We start from the raw sequence: 21,744 nt of genomic DNA, 5'->3' as shown, positions 1-21,744 counted from the left end.
TCTTCAATAATTTCTGCGAGTGAACACATGATCAGATGTAAAGTGATTGGGGGGGGGGGGGGAGCGGAATTGTTACACGGTAACCCCATGCTTCAGAAGCTTCAGAAAACAAGAAAGGAAGTATGGAAAGACAGAGAAAACGGAAAGACTGATCTGGATCAACCTGAGAGCAATAAATTGATTTTAGTTTTATTTTTACCTCTTTTAAGCAATTCAGTAGCAAAGAGTTAACAGGATGTCTAGCGGAACGGATAGCAGCAGGAAAAGACCAAAGTCACAAAGAAAATTGAAACATGCAACTTTAAAGTGAAATAGTAACAAGTTTTTTATTAAATTTGAAGATGAAAACATAGCTTCACATGGTTTAAATGGGACTTTATGAAAGTTCTGCAAAATAAAGTGCTTTAACTTTTCTGGGAATTGTGATAGTGTAAAGCACAATTTTAAAATTTCAAAACACGATGATGTATGTGTTTTTACCATGAAAACACAGAGTTTTGACACAGGACACAGAAGGGTGGCCACTGGGTTTGCAGAGGGTTCCTCTCCACTAGCAGTATGTAACAATGTTATACTAAAGACCCTATCGCAAATCTGTGTTAAATCTGCATTCTCCAAGTGTAAGGTTTTAATGCGATGCAGAGGTCAAACCAGAAAATGACAAACTTGTTTAATCTATAAATTAGGAGTTAGTAAGTATTTTTACAAGAAATATTTCTGATTACATGCAGTGTATAAAGAATGTAGCAATGACAGAAGTATAAGTGGAGCTCTGATTAGTCCACCTAACACTTTATAGGGCACTGTCTACTCCTCTGTCATTGCAGAGGGTGCTTCAGTGTTTGACTGCCTATTCTACCTTCTGTACATTCATACAGCATACCCAACCGCTGCAAAATGAATGATCTCCTTGCAGTTGCACAGTTACTGGAACATTTTGCCATTGATATTTACATATAATATTTTATGTAATGGGTGATTCATTTTACAAGACTAAAAAAGGTGGGTTTTTTTACATTGTCTGCTTTGTTGCTTGGGGAGAGCCAGTCAACCTGCATGATGTGAAGGGACCAGACAAAGCAGAGAGTTGATGTGTCAGAGATGTCCAACCAACAAGAGACAAAACTCAGCCTCATGTACTACAAAGCAGGTTTGGCAGTGCTAGGCTCCCATTTTCACTGAATCATAACAGAGGACAGAGGAATTCTAAACTAAACTGAGCAGTGAATTCCTTAACACTCTACACAATTTAAATTGTGAAACAATGAATTTCTTTAGATTGAAGAATAAACTTGAAAAGGATACTTTTAACACTTCATTTTCCCTGCAAAGGACTGGTCTGGTCCTAAGTTAACTCCAGGATATATACAGGGACAGAAGTATTCTTCCAGATCTGTAAGGAAATACCTTGGAGATAGGTATTTGTTGTCAGTGAATTGGTGTCTTCTGTTTTTTGAGCAACTCTTCAAAGCAGCCCCAAGAGGAAAATTAATTTTTTGCTAAATCTGTTTCCCGTGTGAGCAACACCTTACAATATGATCTCACTTCTAGGGAAGAATATTACATATTTGAGAAATCATTGGTCTTGGTCTTAAAGCTTGCTTTCTGCTACGCAGCCTTAAAGGTGATCTGATACACACCAGCTTCTTACGTTACAGAGAGATGGGAACAATTCCATTCCTATAGTGTCTCTATGCACAGAAAAATGACAAGGTAAATATTAGATGATGACACTACAGAAGGGAGAATTTTTCTTCATCTGAACAAGTTCACGCTGTTTCTGAAATATCAGGTAGTGTGGCACTCTGAGAACAGCCATACTCATGATAGAAGTACTGACTTTTTATTAGCTTGATTTTGGTGCTCAGGGGGAAGCCACAGTAGATCTGCAGCTGCAAACCCTTTCCCTGTGATCACAGGGGCACTCACTGCCAAATCTCTGTTGTTTATTCCCAGAGAAAAGGGTGCAATCTCTGCTTCCATATATTTAATAGCTATCGTTATCACCATCATTTGTGTGGAGTCAGGAGACTCCAACCATATGTGGCTAGGGATACAATATAGAAATGGTCTGGCCCTGAAGAGCTTTTACTCCAAACATATTCCTAGAGACAAGCAGCTAAAGAAACCCAGTAAAAATAAACAAAAATCAGATGGATGTTGTATGAGAAAGAACATTGCAATATCTATGAGCAGCATCATATATAATTAACACAACTGCTCATTGATGAATGTCTAGTTTATGAAGGTTCTGATCTCGGTGATGTGAATCAGCAATGCTTTGAGAAAGTTTGTTGTAAGGAGCTTGGGTACAGAAATGTCAAATCTCTGGATTCCAGTCAGGCTTAAGCATGAAATAAATAGTGCTTTAAGCCTCTGCCCTGCCAGAAACTATGAACCTCTCCTGAGCACACACATGGGCTGAAAATTGAAGTAGCACTTTAGGGTCAGAAAATAGAGTCTGGTAGTTTAGCAATGGTTTTCAGACAATAGCTGTGGGCTTAGGGAGCTAAATTCCAGCTCAGACAACTTCAGGTGCCTTCAACTCTTTTCACTATCATCTCCTGGGGAAACATGGGAGGCAGAACCAACTACACTAAGAAAAACAATATTACATTACGTTGCATGCAAAATTCACTGCCAACAGTGTGTCCAATAAAAGAGTAATTAATGAATGATTAGTAATGGCCACTAAGCTCTTTGGCAGACAAAAAAGTGAATTGAAAAACATTGTTAATAGAAAATACACTTTATCTCCACAAATTAAACAAGCTACAAGGTTTGATGAAGATGACAGGATTAACATGCATACAGGTTACATATTTACATGCATACAGGTACACTTTCTCCTTTTCCTTCCAGTCCTTTTGAAAAGATAGTGGGCAGCCTAATTTACTGAAAATGAAGTAAAAGTCTTCTGTAAAAAATTACTGTATATAACAAACTCAAGCTTTTCAGGAAGAATTTAGATGAGAGTTATGTATACCGCCAACACTTGGTTCTTCTCTAGCAAATAATAGTTAAACTAGAAATATTTTAAAAACTGCACATGAACAGTAAAATACTGGTATGGTACTAAATCTTACTGCTCCATATCAAATCATAACATGTATATCAAGACAGTAGCCTTTTCTCATGGAAAATCTTTACTATAAAACTAAAGCATAACTATGTTTATAAATTATACTAACAAATGACTTTACTATAAGATATTATTATCAGTAAAAGTAAAGTAGACCTAAAAATAAACATAGATTTGAGAGTTTTATTTTATAATTGCATCATGTTTCCTTACTAATGATGACAACAGAAGGCAGAAGTGTACTCTTGACGTGCAATTCTAAGAGTGCTTGTATGCCAAAATGGCATATCTTGCAGATATCAAGGGAATTTAATCTTGAGATTAGTGCACACTCACAGAGATAATCTACTTTCACTGGATTTAGCACTAATAAAACCAAACAAAACTCACACCCTTCCAATTTGGTGTGGCTATTTTCCTATGTGGCATAATAATACTTCTCATTGTAAGAGCTCTGACTTGGACAGTGTCTCAGGCCAACCATTCCAATATTACAGCAGCAGCAAACATGGTACTAGGATTCTAGTAACTATGTAGTCTAAGCCAAAACTAGTACCAAAACCAGTGGATCCTGCCAGTCCTGCTCCAGCAACTCATTCCATTTTAGGGGAACTTGGCTTTGGAATGGATTCAGGTTAAAATAGGTCCTCAATATCACCACCACTCTCCCAAGTACAATTTTGACCTGTGAGGATTTCTCCAGTCCAGTTCACCACACCACTACCAGAACATCTGTGATGACACAAACGATGGAGTGGAAATGAGAAAATGAGCAGACAAAGATAGAAGGGCAGAAGCACTCCTAGCCAGCTTATTCCAGTGTAACACTCATGGATCTATGAGTCCTTTTCACTTGTTCATCCACTGTCTCCTTCCTTCTGAGCACTTATATGAAATGGCTCCTCTCTGAGTTCCCCCATCTTCATTCAGCCTGTGATTCCACATTAGAAGAAAGTATATTTTTTTTACTTAAAAAATTTACTAGGCGCACTTATCACACTATACGTGCATGCATAGAAATGTAACCACAATTCAGCTTTATAACTGGAGGTATTTCAAAATTACAGACCATAGGCCCAACATACACAATTTCTTACTCAGGAATGAAGAGCATGCTTGATAAGAGAGGCTGGAGAAAACAAAATAAAACACAAAAGCTTGGAGTATTTCAGAACTGCAGAATTGCAGTTATTTGGTTCTAATAGGAAATGAAACTGAGATCTTGAAAACCTCTCCACAAACCCCTCTTGAAGTGAAAAATTAAAGAAAAACTGACTGGAGGCTTTACTATGTGCCCTCAAGGCCAGAAAGTAAGCCTTGCTCTATGCTGTTCATTAGCATAAATGTAACAAGGAATCATCCCTCACAGTGATGAAAGAACCTCCTCTTGCTGATAGCTAATGTTGCTTTACAGCTGAAATAGCAAGAAAGAAGAAAACCATTTTGACAACACACAAGTGCATGCACACACAGAGGATCAGGTGATAGCAAGGGGGTAGATTAATAACTTGTGTTCCATCATGAATATTATTCATATTATTATTATTGTTGTTGTTGTTGTTCTTGTTGTTATTATTGTTTTCAGAAAACCAATGGAAATTTCCTATATTACCTTTACTTTCCAGACATCAATTATTTAGATTCTACCAACAGACCAACATAATGAGAATATCCCATTTTTAATACCTCTTTATGAACTTCTAGAAGATCTCAGTTCCCTTCTGTTGTCTCATTTAGTGGTCGGAGAAAGGTATTTACAAATAACTGTTTCTAGCTGTTTCTGTTAAGTTGCAGCTATACTTATCTCTTATTCCAAATTACCAGATGCTTTCCTTTCAGCTTCCATTTTCACAAGTGACCTTTAGGTCCAATTTCTTATCCACATAAAGGAAACTTAAGGATGGCATATCTATAGGTTGCCTTTGTGTGATACGGAGATGTCTTGCCAAATGCTGATGCTATCAACAGAGCGCTCTCATGTCACATTCTCCATCAGGTCACTGATTTATAATAAGGTAAGGTGGGCTGGGCAGGGATCAAGATAGCGGGGCTTAACACGTGCCTTGACATCCTTATACAAAATCATCAGTAGCATCCTTGATAGCAAAGCCATTTATTATTAAGTAAAATATATTTTGTGTACTACTACACAATACTTGGCAGTTAGCCTTTTTCTTTAAGGCTTAGTAAATATTATTATCTGCTTCTTCTCTGTCTACATTTACAGACAACTTCACAAAGATAGTAATAAATTAGCAGTGTCCCAAGTTCCTACTTTGACAAAAATGCTGAAAACTGTGCCTTAGGATATTTCTTATTTGTTATCAAAATTATTATACCTAAACAGGAGTTAATATTTATGAGAAGATAATATGAACATACATTAAATATTTCCTAATACTGCTTGTACCTCTGCTTAAATGTCATTCCTCACTGGATAAATACAGAACTATTCCAGTCTGATTAGGTTATAAAAAGGTGAACATTTCTTTCAACCAATCAACACTCACTTCCACATATAGTTAATTTATATATTTATGATTTAGAAACTTAAAAACTATGCTTTTAAAAGAAACATTTAATTACAATATTCAGATGCATTTGAAGACTTAATATACAGAACTTCAAACACTCACAGGAGTCTGTATTTACACAAACAGAATGAAACATAAATAGATATGTATGATTGTATTTATGTGTTCATTTTAGCTCTTATAACATCTAAACAGCATTATTAGCTGCTTTTGAGTATCATATGCTCCCCATTTCATAATATTCAATTTTCTTATAATTAAGAGGTAATTCAAGAGCAATTACAGGATTTATCCAATGGATCAGCCTTTATTCCTGGCCAAATCAAAATCAACCTTTTTAATTTTTTCCCCATTTTTTCATAATCTTGAAAGTTATTTATTATTGAAACAACACTGTGAATAAAGGAAACAGTTAAAGTTTGTTTTGAAGCTGGAGAGCAAAATAACAAGCTCATGGCCACACAAACATGTGAGGCAGGGTGGAAGGTCCAATAGAAGTGCCCCAGCTCAGATGTTTATAATTTAGTCAAGGAATTCCCATTTTTATTGTCATTAGATTCTATTCCTAATCCTGATCCACATAATATTAGCAACACACAGAGCAGTTTTGAATTCTTTACCATTAACTCTTTGTTCCTAATTAGATGCATCTAGATGGAGTGGTAATTCCCCAAGAGAATTTAGGAACTTGAGATGTAATTAAACCTTTTTCAGTTCTATCTTGCTCTCATGTATGATACAGAGATCAGTACACAGAAAGAAATCAGTTGGAGGAAAAAATAAAATGGAAATTCCAACTGCTGAGTCCTGGGGGAAACAGTTGAAAGGCAAGAGTTACAAATTAGTTAATAGAAAAATTAATTTTCACCTGAGGATAAAGCACTGGGGATGCTGCTCCTGGAATAGCATGTGGTAAGCTCTTTCGGCACAGGAAAATATATGTGGGGGAAGTGAGGAACACAGTTTTCCAGAGTTACTTAAATAAAGCTGGGTGACCTGAAAAATTGTAGAAAATTAATATGATCAATACATTTCAAACTAATTATGTTTCACCCTCCTAATCCTGAGTCTCTAACCATTATGAACTGAAACTCTGTATGTATATAAGCGGTACAATTACAGTATCTATGAAGATTTTAATTAAAGAAAACAAGAGCTGTAAGCATAGAAGATTTAATTAAGATACAAAATCAAATACAACTAGCGGACTCAATAATACTGGTTTGTTCACTGAGTAAAACAAAACTTAGCAATTTACTTTTTTATACCTCATGTTTATAGTTCTTCAATGTCTTGACTTAAAAATCTTAGAAAATTAAATATTATCATCCCATGAAAAGTTAAAATTGAAATTGAAGGCTAAAGTTATAACCTAATTCATTTATTACATGACAGAGCGGTCTCCCACAAATATGCTCTATGCAACATAGAATAACTTCTGTGATACACATAGCTGGCAACATGTACTATCCTTAAAGCTTAAATACGAGTAGAACCAGTTATCTGCTACTGAAAGGTCAATGTTTTTTGGAGAACATCCTGATGTTCTTTCAGGTAATATCAAGCAGATTTTAGAAAAACTAAGACAGTCTGCTAATATCTACAATTCTGTTCTTTCAGTTTTAGGTAAGACTGTGAAACACCATGCCATTTAACAAATATCCTTAAAGAAACAATTTTACCTACTTTTTATATAGCTTTTGCCAGATCTTCTCATGGTTTTTTTAGAACATTAACACAGACTCTACAGAAACTCACAGCAGCTAGGGGACAACTGGAACACTGTGGAGCATCGAGAATGATACTGGATGCTATCACTTCAACAACCAAACCCCTTCCTTTGCATCATATCCTGTTTTCTCCAACTATCTCTAGCAGCCTCTCCCTCACAGTGCCATTTTGGATTTATTCCTTTCTCCAAACCAATCAGGTTCTTATCAACCCTTCCTGTCCCATGCCTGTCTTACACATTTAGATATTAAACTATTGAATTTTGGGGCATCTACAACGCTGTCACTGAATGTGGCTCCATGACACAGCTCTACTTTTTTTCAGGACTTTTGATCTATCGGATTAAATAAGATTAAATCCATACTGATACTCAAAAAAATCATTTCAGCATGTCACAAAGCAGAAGGAAAAATCTTCACACACTTATGCTCATTGCATAATGTTGCAAGTGCTTTGTAACTTTATATATTTTTCTAACACATGAACTTCAAGAATATATTTCCCCTAATCCAACACAAGTAAATTCTGCACAAATGTAACACAGCAGGATGACCGTAGCACATGCACTTCTACAAACAGTTACGATACCTTTGAAGTGGTGTCTGCATGTTCCTAGTAGTATAGCTCTACTATAATACATAATGTCATAGTACAGTGTATTTCCATGTAAAAATGCATTGATATTATAATCTACAAATTGCATTGCATTGCACTGCATATAAAGCAATGTGTATCAGTGTCTATTGATGTATGATTCTTCATGTCATCTCAGAGTGAATAATTGCTTATATAAAGATTTATTTTAGTAGTATTCCATTGGAAGTACGTGTGGGATGTCAGTGTAGGTTAACAAAATAATGATTGCTGAGAAGTTATGAGAAGTGGTTTTAAAAAAGAGAAGAAAAACTAAAGTGTTGCTGCTGTTGTAGAATGTACATGATAATCTTTTCATTGCTTCATCCTGGTTTTAAAAATAGTATCATGCCTGATGCATCTTTGCATTCTCTTTTTTTGACAGCTAACAAAACACACACCTGAAACAAAAATGCTAACTAATGAACCACATTATACAGCATGTCAGTGTCTACTGAGGATAGACCGTCTAACGCTTACAGACTTCAATATAATACCAGCTAAGCTGCTGCAGCATATATGAGCATTTCAAACACAGAGAAAACAAATCTATATTACAGCCATGGGTTGGGTTTTTGATCATCTGGGAAATACCCACCCACAATACCAAACAGATAATAATGACAGAGTAAAAGCAATGATCATCCAAGGTGACCCAAACAATTAAAGGACAAAAAGTGTCTTATGGTAACTTCTAAAATAGATCTGTCACAGAGAGGTCAAGAGAACATGCAGCAGATCTCCAGGAAACATTTTAATATGTAAGCCTGCTACGTAAATTCATTTTCTTTACAGTTCTCTCTTGGTGCACAAAATCACGTATCTAATGTAAAATACACAATGACAGGAAAAAATACCACCATCTAAAACCTGGGGGATGATGGATGATTTCCATTTCTAGAAGCTCAATTTAGACTCCCAACTTAGAATCTGCTGCTTCTGCCATTGAATGTCACAGCATTTCTTTCTCTCAAATTCACTACTGATAGACACAAAGCCACATGACATAGCAAACAGCCACAGACTACAATTTTCTTACAGAATTTTAAATCCTTTATAGTTCTTGTAAGCTAAATAAACATATTTGAACACTCCCTAACATAACATTGAGCCTGACCAGTGAGCAGTAATGTGATGCCAGTGCATCAACGACAAAATATCGGGGGGGGGGGGGGGGGGGGGGGGGGGGGGGGGGGGGGATAAATTAACAGTTATAATAACACCATGTCTCAAAAATGGCTGAGTGAGGATGAAGGAAAGATCAAAGATCAAGTAATTTGCATTTCTGTTACTCCCACTGATCTACAAAGTCCACTTCAGTTAGTATCGATGTCTAGGTACTGAAAAAATAAGCCTCTTGTAAATAACTAGGCTGCCTCATAAATGAAATATTAGAAAGGTAAGGGCACTACAATTCAAAAGAGAAACATGTGAAGTGCTTTTTAAGTGGCCTTGTGCATACGACGGTAGACACATGGGCTCAGGTCCCCTTTGCCCATACACTGCCTGTGCCCAACACAAGCCTGAGCACTTTGCACTCATTGCCTGTATGGTGTCTGAACTGAGCACCTTTGTGTGGAGCACAGCCACTTGCAGCCTTTCTGCACCATTCAAGGTTATTATCTCTGTAATTGTGTTTTGGACAGGGGAGGTGTGAACCCAACCAACCACTGCATGAAGTATGCATCTATTTTTGCAAGTTTGGCTGTGGCAGAGACCACCATCATGTTATACAACAGAAACTATATTTAAAGAATCAAAAGTGCTACTGTTCATACAAAATGTTAGCTAGATAGCTATTTTACAAATAAGACACAGCCAAAATTGTAGTATCTTGAATGAAATAATAATAATAAAAAAGCTAAAATGTTTAAACTAAGATGCTCCCAACATTAAAAAAGGGCATATATGTTAATTAATTCTAGGGGTTTGGCCTGCCAAATCAACTATATGAATCCACTGAAAAAGATCCACACTGTTACGTTTTAGAGAATGCTTACCATGGTAGAATAAATAGGAAGTTCTTTAAATGGGTTAACAAGCAACAGTATATCACCAATGTAGGTCTGAAAAAAGAAAATATAATTGCCTTATTAAGTAATACATTAAATCTTCTAGGATGCTAATGGTTTTCTTCTAGAATGGACTTTTGCCAAACCCTCTTAAATCTAGCTATCAACATACCAAACACAATTCACAAATTCAGAGCTTTTAACTTCATAACTTTAAAATGAGATCCAAATTTACAATTCAGACAGCATTAATTATTCTTTTTGTAATAAAACTGAGTTCTTCATAAGGGAAAATTATGCAAAGAAGAATTGCACTGCATATATTATTGGTAGACTATTTGAAAGTTAATTTGTAATTTACTGTTTGTTAAACTACAAAAATGTGACACGCCTACCACATAAACAAGTTCCTTAAGCAATTTTTAATGCAATAGATGACATAACTCAGAAATGCTATATTGTTTACCCAGAACTGATACATTAAAATATGTTGCTTGTGCGATAAGACCGAGCAATTGATACATATAAGTATTTATGCATGGTTATATGGATATGAACATACATACATGCATATAGAAAAAAAATCCTGTCTATATTAAAAATAGCAAACCATCCACTGATTGCAAATGTGCCAGGATTTTACTATTTCATATTTAAACACCCAGATGTGAAAGATGTATAAGACTATATAGGTCACCCTTGTTGCTATACTTCTCACCACACATGAGCAGCTGCTGCTGTATTATGCTCTTAGAATGCAAAAATGTCAGACCTCTGTCCCTGAAGAGGTCAGACAGAAAACCATCATGTGAACAGTCCCAGTCATGCTGCCTTTTTCAAAATGAAGTATATTGATTTGAAGAGGTGGAAAATATTGCCTTTCATAGTAAATTTACTATTTTTCTTCTGAAATGCAGTAATTTATTTCCTCTCTCTCACTCATCCTGATTTCACTGTTGGGTTTTCCTGCAGAATGGAACTTCATTAAGTTTCATAAAACATGAAACAGGAAGCATTCAGTGCTAAGGAGGATTTTCATTTGAAACTGGAGTCCAAGGACTTTTCCTTGTAAGTCTGAGAAGCAAATCACCCAAAGATGCAAAGGTTTTCAGCATTGATGCTGACACTCTACCAAAGCACAACGGCTGCTGTTGAGAAGAATATTAATGATCACTGCCTATAAATTTCCATTATGCTAAGAAGCATGCCAGAGCAGGGTACAAGATCCTCTTAAGTGAAATCTTCAGTATTTTAAAATAAAAGAAGGCTTCCTTTTTATAAATACTAAATATCTGTGGATACTCCTGAATTCAGTTAGCTAACTATGTTTGGCACCTTTGAAAATCAGATAAAGGAAAAGAAATATTCATCATTAAATAAGATTTGATCCGTGATTCTAGAAACCAGAATTCTTTTTATCATTGAATGCCATAACACTTAGAACTGATTTTCTCATCATTTCAAAGGTATTCACAGCAACATGCCAATTCCCCATGTTCCTTTAGTCTAAACAGTGCAATCAACTTATACATTTAAAAACAAATTGAACGTTTCACATTAACATGCTACTCGGCTGTTCAGTAAGTTAGAAATGTTATGAAGATACAAAAACAATTCAAGTATAGATTTTTCTCCAGAAGTAATCTACGCCTAATCAGATACCTCCTGAGTTTATTATCGCATAACCAGGAAAACCTGCTTTAAAAAAATCTTGCTATAATTATTTCATTTGGTATCTAGGTGATTAACATTACAATATAGAGAATGATTTCTGTAATACAGAAAGAGATAATGATCAATTAATTCTCCCATACTGAATTCTAAGCTTTGATAATTTAAATTTTGTTTAAATTTCCAGTAATCATGTGCTCTCTTAAAATTAACATAATGTTAAAGATGGAAGGATCTTTTGGTGGTTTGAGAAGGAAGTTTACATGTGCCCATAAATTTTTACCAATACATTTCCTCTGTGAAAGAAACACACATAAATTGTATCCAAACCTATCTGAGGTGTTATTCCATTTTTTATTTATTTTTTTATATATAAAAGCTTGAGAAATTGCAGGGCTTACACATGCATATGTCCTGATCCATTTAAATATTAGTCATGAGACTGGGGCAAGTTGTCCAATACAAGTACTGTCCAATAATTATAATAGTAATCCCATTTTTCCTATTCTCTCATTTGCTCTTTTTTGAAATCTCACTGTTGATAGATGAATAGCAACTCACATATATCTGATTATTATTGAAACGCTTCTGAATCTCATAAAGCAGGCTGCTGTCTGTTAGCTCACTCAAAGAAGCCAGGTCATCATTTGGAGCTGGAGGCATTAGCTTGATCTAGAAAACACAATTTAGAGAAATAAAGTAATTTATTTCTTTCATCTTGTACTGCAATATTCTGACCTGAAGTATAAACCCGGATCACCAGAATTTATGGACAAAAATGTACTAGGAAATCGGAAAGCTGTCACTCCTCCCAGACAATTACACATCAATTATCTTAAGCAAGAGAAGAACATAAAAAATTATTATCAGTGTTAAGGTGTAAAACTGCAGGAGTCTGACGGGCTCTTAAGAACATAGACCCCTATTAGAGTGCAGTTGGCTGTCCCTGAACCCATACAGATTCTCAACTGAAACGCAGTTCTTCTGTGGTCTTCATTAAATGTTTATGGCAAAAGAAATCAAGACTATAAAAGTTTAGTAACCTATTTATTGCCCAGTATTCAACAAAGATCTCATACTACTTTTCATCATACAGGATTTAAAATTCTATTAGATTTTTTCCTGCACATTAGAACAAAGTTAATAAGAAGTGGGAATCATGTTGTCAAGGACATCAGAAGGGGTTCAGAAGCAGCTACTTTAGCCAAAATTGGTGAATGAAATGAGCTTAATATTTTTGACGCTTTGAAGGAATAATATAAGCTCTGCAAGGCAAAGCACATGCTAAGGAAAAAAAAACCCCGCAAATTCAAAACGTAGAATAGGACAGAAGGAAAAAGAATCAGTGATAATGGAAATTGGATTACAGACAAAATAAACATTGATACATTAAGCAGTGTGATTATAAATTATGATCTACACTTAAAATGTAGGTTGATTCCTTTTTTATGTCAGCTTGAAGAAAAACATTTTTGCATGTCAGCAGAATACCTAGAAACAGAAAATTCTCATGTGAACAATGGTGGAATTATTTAAATTGTTCAGAGTTTACTAAAATATTCTCTCAGTGTCAATTTTGACGATGGACAATGAAGAAGACACTCCATTGTTCTACATTGTTCTATTGTTCTGCTTAAGATGAAGGCTCAGGAGAAAAGCAGACGCTGTCCTTTCTTGGAGAGCAACTCAGCATCTTCAGCCTCTGGCAGTGGCATGTGGCAGGAAATCAGTGACAGAAGCAGAGAACAGACTGGGAGATTTTGGATGAGATATGGTGTGTGCTTCTGGCAAGGAGAAGACCCCAAAGGCTACAGGTAGTGGTGTTTAATACTGGGGATCTGATCCTGAACTACTGAACTTCCATTGTTTCCATGGTTTCATGGTCTAGGTGAGAAATCACAACACTCTGGGGTTGTCTTCCTACATTTCCCAGAACTGTATGGTATGATACTGCTAAGTAACTTATCGTAATGAAATAAGACTAACAAGTGCTCTTTATCTCAGTGTTTCACGATTCTTGAAACATATACACAACACACTCATTCACGTGCAATTTTTAGGCAACCATGAGCAAACACTGGGAAGTTTGCAGTCATAAACAATCAGGATGAATTAGATCTGTGTCCTGGTTTCAGCTGGAATAGAGTTAGTTTTGTTCTTATTATCTGGTGCAGTGCTGTGTTTTGGCTCTGATGTGAGAACAATGCTGACAGGACACTGTTGATTTTTAGTTGTTGCTGAGTGATGTTTATACTAAATGAAGGACTTTTCAGTTCCTTGGGCCCCGCCAGCAGGAGGGCTGGAGGGGCACAGGAAACTGGGGGAGGACACAGCCAGGACAGGAGACCCAAGTTACCCAAAGAGGTATTCCATACCATATGACGTCATGCCAAGTATATAAACTGGGGGAAGAAGAAGGAAGGTGGGGACATTTGGCATTATGGCGTTTGTCTTCCCAAGTAACTGTTACGTGTGACAGAGCCCGGCTTTCCTGGGGATGGCTGAACACCTGCCTGCCGGTGGGAAGTGGTGAATGAATTCCTTGCTTTGCTTTGCTTGTGTGCATGGCTTTTGCTTTACCTATTAAACTGTTCTTATCTCAACCCTTGAGTTCTACATTCCTTTCTGATTCTCCTTCCCATCCCTCTGAGTGAAGGGCAGTGAGCAAGTAACTTTGTGGTACTCTGTTACTGGACAGGGTTAAACCACGACAATCTGACTTTGTACCTTCTCTAATTCCTAGATCTTTGACCCTATGAATATTTTTCTTCTAAAAAGAAGTACTGAATACCAGTATGAAAATATTCAATGAACAGTCATAAAAGAGATGGCATTTCTTATTCGTCTATTCTACCAAGAAGAAAGAAATGATGCACACCAGACATCACAATCACAGAACCACTAGACCTTATAACATAAACCAAAATCTTCCTTCTTCTGTTGAAATATTTCACCAGCTTTACTCAGACTCATATGCTGGCATGGTACAAATGAAGTTACAAAAACTTCAAACCTTCTCTAGTCTACAAATAGAGAAATACAAATACGAATTCTGGAATATCAACTTCCCACTTCATTTTACACTAAATATTCTTGCAGAATCAAGGTGTCTGTCAAAAAGAGGACTGCTTTCACATCAGCACAAACAAAACGCAAGAGACACCCTTTTTATCTGTACTTATTGCATGTTTGACTTATGCCATGCTACTATGAACATTTTATCTTAGATTCCAAGTTTCTTTATAGCCTTAGCTATCCTAACATTATGCAGCTGCTTACAGTCCAAAGAGTCAAGTACTGTACTTGTTTTCAGTCACTTGCCCAACTCAACCTAATCTTGTCTTTCTCTAAGTCCAGTACTGAATAATGAGATACAAGCTTAATTACTAAAGAAACTGCAAAATAAAGCAAAATTAATTTGAAAGTATTACATAAAATGTAATAAATTAAATTAAGGAGGTAAAGGGTCTAGAAAACAAGCCTTATGAGGAATGGCTGAGGGAACTGGAGTTGTTTAGCCTGGAGAAAAGGAGGCTGAGGGGACACCTTACTGCTCTCTCCAACTACCTGGAAGGAGGTTGTAGCGAGGTGGGTGTAGGTCTCTTCTCCCAGATAACTAGTGACAGGACAAGAGGAAACGGCCTCAAGTTTTGCCAGCGGAGGTTTAGATTGGATATTAGGAAAAATGTCTTCACGGAAAGGGTTATCAAGCATTGGAACAGGCTTCCCAGGGAAGTGGTGGAGTCACCGTCCCCAGAAGTACTTAAAAGACATGTACACATCATGGTTTAGTGGTAGATTTTGCAGAGTTAGTTAACAGTTGGACTTGATGATCTTACGGGTCTTTTCCAATCTAAATGATTCTATGATTCTGTGTATGAAGCCATACTTCCCCACTGAGGAAAAATACACGTAAGAAGGGCTTGCAAGGTCCCAGGTTCTACTGAGTCCCAAAGCCTTGCAATACCTTTTATCTGTGGAGGGTATGCTTCTATTCTTTTCTCTACTCCAAGCACTGTAGCTAGTACTGCATTGTTGTCTCTTATAATAGCTCTGGCTTAAGAAATTTTCATAATAATATTGGGAACTTCAAAATACTTCCATTTTGGGACTGACACAGTGACTGGAAAAATGTTGGGACCCCTGCTTTAGTCTTTCATAATTTCCTTACTATTCGCCTAAGGACAAATCCATTCAGTAGAAAATGATGCTCAAAACAAGTATATGAGGAAACAGGCAAAGTCCTCACAGAAAGTTGCCTCATTTTTTTATCAGCTCTACAGGCAACAATGTTGACATCTAAAATGGTATATGTAAACCCCATATGCATATAACAGCATGAAAACTAGCAAGAGATTTTTCAATGTTTTTCCACTCACCCACTAAAACAGGAAAGGCGGGCACTAACATGCATTCAATCTGCAACACACGTTGAACTGGACTGATAAAGTAGCAACCCATAAAAAATGTAAGGAAAGCATACCTTACAACAGTAGCTCTAGATGTACTAGCTGCACAGATGTAAAGGGGCAAGAAGGCAGTAGTGTCCAATCAAACTTTAATGATGCATTCTATTTCCTTATTTCCCCATAAAAAATGTGGGAAAACACCTCTCATTCCATTAAGCCCAAAAAGCAATAAATGTATAACTGCAAAAGAGTATCTTAAGAAGATTATTTACTAGACTTAGCTAATTTAGTGATTATGTTTTAAATGTACATGTAAAATCTACTTGCTCCAACATGTAAACTGTGAAATAGGCCAGCTGAAAATTTTAGAACGTATCTTCCCACAGTCTTCATCTCACTAATTCATTTATTTCAGAAGAGATGTACTCTAAAATGGTGGAGTCTATCAAAATACTACTGTGACTATTCTCCTTTTTTCTGTCTATTTAAAACACATTCCTCTTAAAATATTTCTATTTTCAGAACAAGACAAACATACACAAGTTGCCTGCTATATCTGTGTCTTTCTGTCTACCTATTCTACAGGTTTATTCCTCATCCCACTGAAGTGAATGTGGATTTTTCTGTCACACAGAAGATAACATATCTTGCTCTTTTTATTTTTAATCATGGAAGTTGGATGCAAGGCTGGTTAGAAAACAAGAATTCCACTTGGCAAAAAAAAGTAAATTACATTTTGACATTTGGTTTTGATGATGCACATTGGAATAGAACAAAGCGAACAAAAGAATTCCAAGAACTTTTTAAAATGCCTTGTAGAGGGAAAGCAGATGAAAGTCAGAAGCCTGTGGACTCCCTTCCTTATTAGTGTGCTTACTTGGCTTGCAGGAACAAAGCAGGTGTGGGTCTTTGCTAAACTCCCTTATGTGCTATCAAAACTCCTAACACCTGTGCCAGAGAGTGAGCTTCTCTTAATCTATCTCTATAAAGATTAAACTTATTCTAGGATAGAGGCAAATGTCTTAATTTGTAAATAAAAGAAGGGTTTGGATTCAAGCACTACCGTGGGATTCTCCATATTTTCTGAACTGTTAGCACATTTCCTTGTATGTTCTTGGTTCATGTCAGCTAGCACTCAGGCAGATAATGCCTAGATATCATTCAGGTCAAACATCAATGGTCATTCCTCATAGGATGTTAAGGCATAGCCCCATCTTTTGAGGGAGAAAAGAGTTTTGTCCTACGGATGAACACTGACATGTCCCATATAGCCCTAGGCCATAGAACAGGCCCTGGCTTGGTTTTATTTCATAATGTAAGTATAATAAAAAATGCTGACTCTATAGGTAGATGGTTAGAAAGGTGAAGTACTCAGTTAAATTCCACGTAAGGGAATAAAAATCTTTTTCCATCAACTTCTTTTTTTCCACAAAGTTTAGGATGTGGTAATTCAACATTTTCTAACAGACTCTTTCCATCAAAATTTGCAGGTCAATGAGGAAATAAATCACATAGAAATAGGAAACCAAATGCCTTAAACTCACAAGTGATTTTAGTTGGTACTAAACTATTTACATTATTAATAAGTTATTTGTGGACACCTTCAAATTCTGTTCTCACCTACTTTTATGAGCACATAGATTAGTTTTCTCTATTTTTTCACCTTGATGCATGTATCTGGCTATTATACTCATTGCATGATGCATATTTTACAAGACATAAATGAAAAATAACTGTAAAACCAGCATAAGTTCCAATATAACTATGCCTCTGGAAGTTACTAGTTTTTGAGATTTTTGTAATGCTAATAATGAAGGTTCTTATTTATTCATGTAAATTATGTACACTTAACAGCATTCACATCTGTTTAAATAAAAACATCTAATGTTTTTTAATTTTTTACATACTCGGTCACTGAAATAAGTATGCAATCTAGCTCTTTGTGTAATACTACAATATACACAGTTGTCCCTTGTGTATGTAGTGATACTAGAACAATCAAAAGGGCATCAGGGGATAGTCTATCACACAGTTCATATGGCCAACAATATGTAAACAAGAATTATAAGACAAAGACAAAAGATTTTTTTTTAAAAAACACCCAATTAAGAATCAGAAAAAAATTAATCTATATTTGTTTATAGCATGAAGCACGTAACTCAATTCCAGGCCAGTAATTTCAGTCTGCTATCGAAAAAATATCCTTCCCAGCTGAGAGGAAGAGAAATTGCCAGCTATAATAAAATTCTGGAAATTATTCATACTGCTTGCTTTGTTTGGCAGCACAGACTCTGTCATTACAGATGATCAAAGAACATCTTTTACCTAGGAAAAAGCAAAAACTAATACAAGACAAGAGAGACCCAAAATGCTTTATCAATGTAGTCATTTGATTCCTATCTCCTATGCTTCATGTAATAAAAATCTTACTTCATGAGAAATAATATTTTTGTAAGGCTCTTTTTCATCATTTCTGCAATTAAAAAATCTGGAGGCTACATATAAATTTGAGCTGTTAGTTTTCTGAAAGCCAAAAAAGTTACGAGCTTTCTCTATTAAAAATGCATGTTTCAGATGTAATAAATGATTTTCTTTCTCTCTGATCACCCAGTAAAGGCCTAATGTGCATGCCATATTGCCTAAGAACGCATGATATTTCTGACACAAAGCACACCAAATATCATGCTGATCTATTTCAATAATATATGTACATAAACCCCAAGTATTCTATTGAAAAATTACACAGAACATGATTACTCTGAGTGTAGTTTGGAATGCAACCGGTAAGAATAAAAGATAGTGAAACTCATTAGACTTTGTTTCAATTCCTGCCCAAGAGGCAGGGATAGTGGGAAGGGGTTAAAAGGCTTCCTTTGGTATCAGCACTAAATAAAAAAATTAATTTCCAAGTTGTGGAATAATAAAAGAAGTTAATAAAATGTGTTGCTTGGAAATATCATCTCTGAAAATGAAGATCTACATATTATGTACACAAATATGGATATGATATACATGTACCTACAGTTCATAATGCATGGCAAGTAGTACAGTATACAATCATTGTATTTCCAGCACCACAATTATGTCACTTCAAAAAGAAAACACTCATCTATTCATTCAACAAAATATGGGAATTCTTTTGTTTACTAACATTAAACTATTTCCTGAAGTGATTAAACTGTTTTATTCTCTTTTGCCCATAAGAGCTAAAGCTTATTAAGCCCTTGCCAGCTGAAAAATTCTGTTAATCTATGATTTTTTTTTAATGTAATCAGTCATTCAAAAACACACTGAAACAGCACAGTTTCTAATCTATCCCCTGTTAGTGCTGATTTCCTGGATAGGACTGTTCCTGCTTATTCCTTTCCAAGGGAGCATCACTTACTAAGCAAGTGCAGATACTGGGCAAGGTTTGTAGTTTTTACTGCTTCTAAAAGACCACAAAATACACATACCTTCTAGCTCATTTAGACCAGAATTTCACAGAGTGTTTTCTGCAGAAATTTCTCAGCTAATGGAGCTAAAAGAGATTCACCTTTAATTCTTCTGTATTGTCTCTGAATTTTAACTAGTGTGGGAAGTTCCACTGAAACAGCAGGAGTAAAGATTCGAAAATCTGCCCTGGGACCCTGAAGTGACTCTAGATCATGGTGGAGGACAAAACTAACAGTACGAAGACCTCTAGTTGCTCTTTCTCACCTGGAATATTAGCTGTTCTTCCAACCAGTTTCTGTATCTGTTTTACTGCATAAACTATAAAGCAGAAGTTTAGCCTGGAGATAATGACAACCCAGAATAATTTTAGCTCGGTCCGCACCAAAACAGAATCAGGCAGAAGGAAGTACATATGTTCTTGTCCACATTCCCCTTGAACATCTAGAAGCAAGTGATAGCCTCAGCAAGATCCTAAGCTAAACACCTCCTTCTCTTTTCTTACAATTATAGGAGGGTTCCTTGTAATAGTGTTGCAAGCATTTACTTTTGTGACCAGTAGTGCTCCTCTTTTGGATTGACTGTGTTTTCATCCCACCACTGCACAGTCAGCAAGGCCAGAAATTCTATGACATGAAAACAAGATGTAAGCCAAGTGCAAAACATTTTTTGGTATCTTCTGACTGAGTAGGGAACTGAGTGCTCTATGGGATTCCAAAGTTGGGGACTTTCAGAGACAGACTCATATGATTGACATATGAGCTCACTGATTGATCTCATATGACCAACTCCTCTGAAACACATTTTTTAAAAGCAAGCAGTGGAGTGTGCATGCTTCTGCCAAGGCATTTATGCAGTTTTATCGAACTGAATGTGGTTTAAATATATTCAGTATCTCGCTCTTTGTTACGCTTCAAATTCACAGTAAATTATTTTAAACGGAAATTCTCCCTTCTACCCACCCCAGCCCTATCCCCCCAATTCTGAAGTATTTTTTTTTTAAGTGGTTAAATGCTTCTGGAACATGTTTCCCAAATGCATGTAAAAGAAAATAAAACCACTTGTACAGAAGAAATAAAAAAAAGCCCACCCCACCCCAAACAATATTTGAATCTTAAACATTCAAAGTTAGGACATGCTGTATTTACAAGCAATAGATAATTGCCTCCTTTTGCAGTTACCCTATACACTGAATGCGACTATAATCCAGTGGAGAAAACTGTAAATGGTATCCAAATAACCAGTGCCTATATTCTAATGAATTAGCATAAGAAAGGGAGTTAACACTGCAGCTGTAAACCTGGCAATTCCTATCTTTAAATTACAGTCACTTCTTTTGCAACTTAATATTCCTTAGACATTCTCTTTGTTTTTGCAGTCTCCCAGAGTGTATTTCTTTCCTTTGTAAAAGGAAGCTGGAGAGGAGGACACTTTGGGGAGTGCTAACAGTTGTCTCTCCGCCGTGCGAACCATGGATCGTGAGGAGCTCTGAGCCCCTCGACTACCACCGCCCTGACCTGCCACCGTGGCTGGCTGGAAGCAGCTGTTCCGTTAGCAGGGAGGGAAGGCTTTGCAGGGATGGCAGGGACTGACTGAGGAGACAAGGCTCCACAGTGCAAAAGATACCACTGTGTGGTGACGGGGGGGAAATTAGGGTGTCTTTGGCTTCATTAAGTTTACAATTTCCAGACCTAGGCACTAACAAACATTTCAAGAAACTGCATGCTGTTACCTGTTCAAGTTTGGCTGTAGTATTCACAGTGACATTTTCAGATACACTGTCTTGAGATTGCTGCTTACATAAGCCTTTAGCTGCATCTTTAAACATGGCGTCTTTCTCCAGCAAACTGTCTTGCTTGGCAATCGGTAAAGCCAGGGGATTGCTACAAAGAGAATCAATAAAACAATTAGGCTTCTCCTGAAGATGTCAGACAAACAAAAGATTGCCAAATGTGGGTGGCACAAACGCAGAACTGAGACAAAATTCAGTGCTGAGACAAGTTCCTGGTCCAAGTACAAAAAAGAAAATGGTGAGAAATAAACTGTTCACACAGGTTAGTATGTTCTCAAAGACACAGAGCAAAACACTTTGATTTAAAATTCACCTTTATGCATATCTTTTGTGAAGCATGACTGCATAAGCCAAAAAGAATATGCATGAATCTGCTTTTAACAGCACTAGGCTAGCAAATCAATAGCCAATTTTGAAATGGAATTTAAAATACCCAATTAACCTACAC

At 36.3% G+C, this 21,744-nt stretch overlaps 1 protein-coding gene across 3 annotated transcripts in view; it reads right to left on the bottom strand.

Annotated features, from left to right (window-relative positions):
* MYO16 (myosin XVI) overlaps positions 1 to 21,744 on the bottom strand; it is a 412,244-nt gene that overhangs the window by 175,397 nt on the left and 215,103 nt on the right. For all 3 annotated transcript variants that reach the window (XM_055702545.1, XM_055702542.1, XM_055702544.1), the window contains exons 10-13: positions 21,237 to 21,387; positions 12,225 to 12,335; positions 9,981 to 10,046; positions 6,485 to 6,612 (exon numbers count right to left, since the gene is read on the bottom strand). In XM_055702545.1, the coding sequence (XP_055558520.1) occupies positions 6,485 to 6,612; positions 9,981 to 10,046; positions 12,225 to 12,335; positions 21,237 to 21,387 (456 nt within the window). The remainder of the gene's footprint in view (positions 1 to 6,484; positions 6,613 to 9,980; positions 10,047 to 12,224; positions 12,336 to 21,236; positions 21,388 to 21,744) is intronic.

The sequence above is a fragment of the Falco cherrug genome, chromosome 2, assembly GCF_023634085.1.
Source record: "Falco cherrug isolate bFalChe1 chromosome 2, bFalChe1.pri, whole genome shotgun sequence".
In the NCBI taxonomy this organism is placed as follows: Eukaryota; Metazoa; Chordata; class Aves; order Falconiformes; family Falconidae; genus Falco; species Falco cherrug.
This window is presented reverse-complemented; position numbering and strand designations above follow the sequence as displayed.